This window comes from Helobdella robusta (genome assembly GCF_000326865.2).
Source record: "Helobdella robusta unplaced genomic scaffold HELROscaffold_7, whole genome shotgun sequence".
Taxonomy (NCBI): Eukaryota; Metazoa; Annelida; class Clitellata; order Rhynchobdellida; family Glossiphoniidae; genus Helobdella; species Helobdella robusta.
In genome coordinates this window covers 4,109,296-4,111,324 of record NW_008705398.1, presented here as the reverse complement: position 1 = coordinate 4,111,324, position 2,029 = coordinate 4,109,296, and the positions used below count along the sequence as shown (strand labels likewise).

The window sequence follows — 2,029 nt, the reverse complement described above, 5'->3', positions numbered from 1 at the left end:
ATTAATTTAGAAAAAACAACTTATATTATTTCAAAACAATGCTGGAAAAATGTATATCAATAAACTAATAGCGTTTTTAGCCTTTTATCATTATATATAAGTGAGAGATGTAAATTTTTAACTTTGTTTCTATCAATTATTCATTTATTTAATTAATTAATTATATTATTAATTATTTAATTAATATGAATTTTGTATCAAATTTAAAATATACGCTAATTTTTTTACCTGAATTGAAATAAATTGCTTGTTTATTATGTCAAATCTTTAATTGATCATTTTCCTCGTCATCATATTTCTCTTTCATCTTCCCGTGGTTACCGTTTTTAAACTTCTTCCTTGTGCAAAGTGCTATTCCCGTTTTTCTGTAATCTGCAAATGAACACTAATGTTAATTAATGGTATAAAAATATAAAAAAGATGCTGATAATTTTAGGATTAAAGCCAACAATTTAGTCAAATTCATACTAGATTAAGGTGTAAAGTTAGATATTTTATTAAAAAATTAATACAATTAAAGCACTTATTAATTGTGCATATAAATAATTATATATATATATATATATATATATATTTATATATATATATATATATATATATATTTATATATAAATAAATATATATTTATATATATATAATATCTGATGAAATATACCGAATTTATAACTTTTGAAAATTGAGCTTTTCGATATTTTTAACAGTAATTTTGTAATTATCATCCAATTTATTTAAATTAATTAGAAAATCTTTGGTGTTCATCGTGGCCATATTTCGATTTTACTCATCATCAGCGCTTATATAGGAATATTTCAAGGTTTTACAATTCTCTGTGTATGCGAAGTGCATTTATTTTGCCTTGTCCTGTGCAAGGTGTTTTTATTCTGTTTTGTCCTGTTCCTTTATTAAGTTCTTGGTTTTGCCCATTTATTATATGTTTGTTCTGTTCATTCTCTTTGTTTTTAATGTATTTCAATAATATTCATCTGGTCGGTAGTTGCCATATTTTGCTGCTTGTTGATTTGCGGTTTTTTTTGTCTTCAGCAATTTTTAGATGGCTGTGATTCTTGTTACCTTATATTATACTAGTAATGTTTACTAATATCCCTCGTGATGGGATCGTTTGATGTATTGTTTCCAGGTGAGTTCTAATGGCTCCTTCTCATTTGTGTCTAGTAAAGTGACGAGGTAGGGATGTAGTTGTTACTCCAATATATGGGTGTGGCTGTTGAGTGCATCCGTCAAGAGGGCACTTAAACTCATATATTTTTTCCAGGTTTGAATTTTGGAGAGGCGAGCAATTGTTCTTTTTTGTCCGGTTTGCCGTTTTTGAATTTTGATAATAAATTCGTAGATTTACTCTACCGTCTGTATTTTTTGGATTCACGTTTTTGAAAATACTAATTTTTTTAGAACAAATGACATATAGTTTCTGTAGTAGAAAATAAGACTTCCGTCTTGTGTGTTTTTGTTATTATTGAAATGTTGTTGTTTACGGTTGATGGTATCTTAAATGGTAGCTGTTTTGTAGGGTTCCATGGCTAGCCAACCCTATTTAACTCAACCCCATTTAAGCCAACCCCCTCCAACTCGACCCACATGCAAGTCAGCCCACATCCAACTCAACCCACATGCAAGTCAGACCACATTCAACTCAGCCCCATGCATCTCAACCTCATTAATCTCAAACTCATTTAACTTATACCTAATTTAATTAGACCCTCATTAAACTGAACCCTTATGCAACCAAACCTTTGTTTAGGTCAACCCACATTTAACTTGTCCCAAATTTTACTGAACAAACAATTATCCCAACCTTTATCTTAACCCAAGGCTTGGATCTGAACCCAATCACATCTTGTCTAAAATTAAATCCAGAATCCTCAGCTCTACATTTTTAAAATGTCATTGAAGGCCTAACACCTCTTTTCTGTTTGTGTCTAAACAATTAATGCAACATTTATACAGTACAAAAATATGGCAAAAAAAGAAAGATGGGAGATATCACAAGATTAAACTTCTTTATTTCCAT

At 29.3% G+C, this 2,029-nt stretch overlaps 1 protein-coding gene across 1 annotated transcript in view; it reads right to left on the bottom strand.

Annotated features, from left to right (window-relative positions):
- Window positions 1-259: 259 nt before the first annotated feature.
- The window catches only part of HELRODRAFT_165071 (hypothetical protein), a gene marked incomplete at both ends in the record, with an annotated part of 3,299 nt that continues 1,529 nt past the window's right edge, over window positions 260-2,029 (bottom strand). The window contains one exon of the mRNA XM_009030967.1: window positions 260-385. Coding sequence (XP_009029215.1) covers window positions 260-385 — 126 coding nt within the window. The remainder of the gene's footprint in view (window positions 386-2,029) is intronic.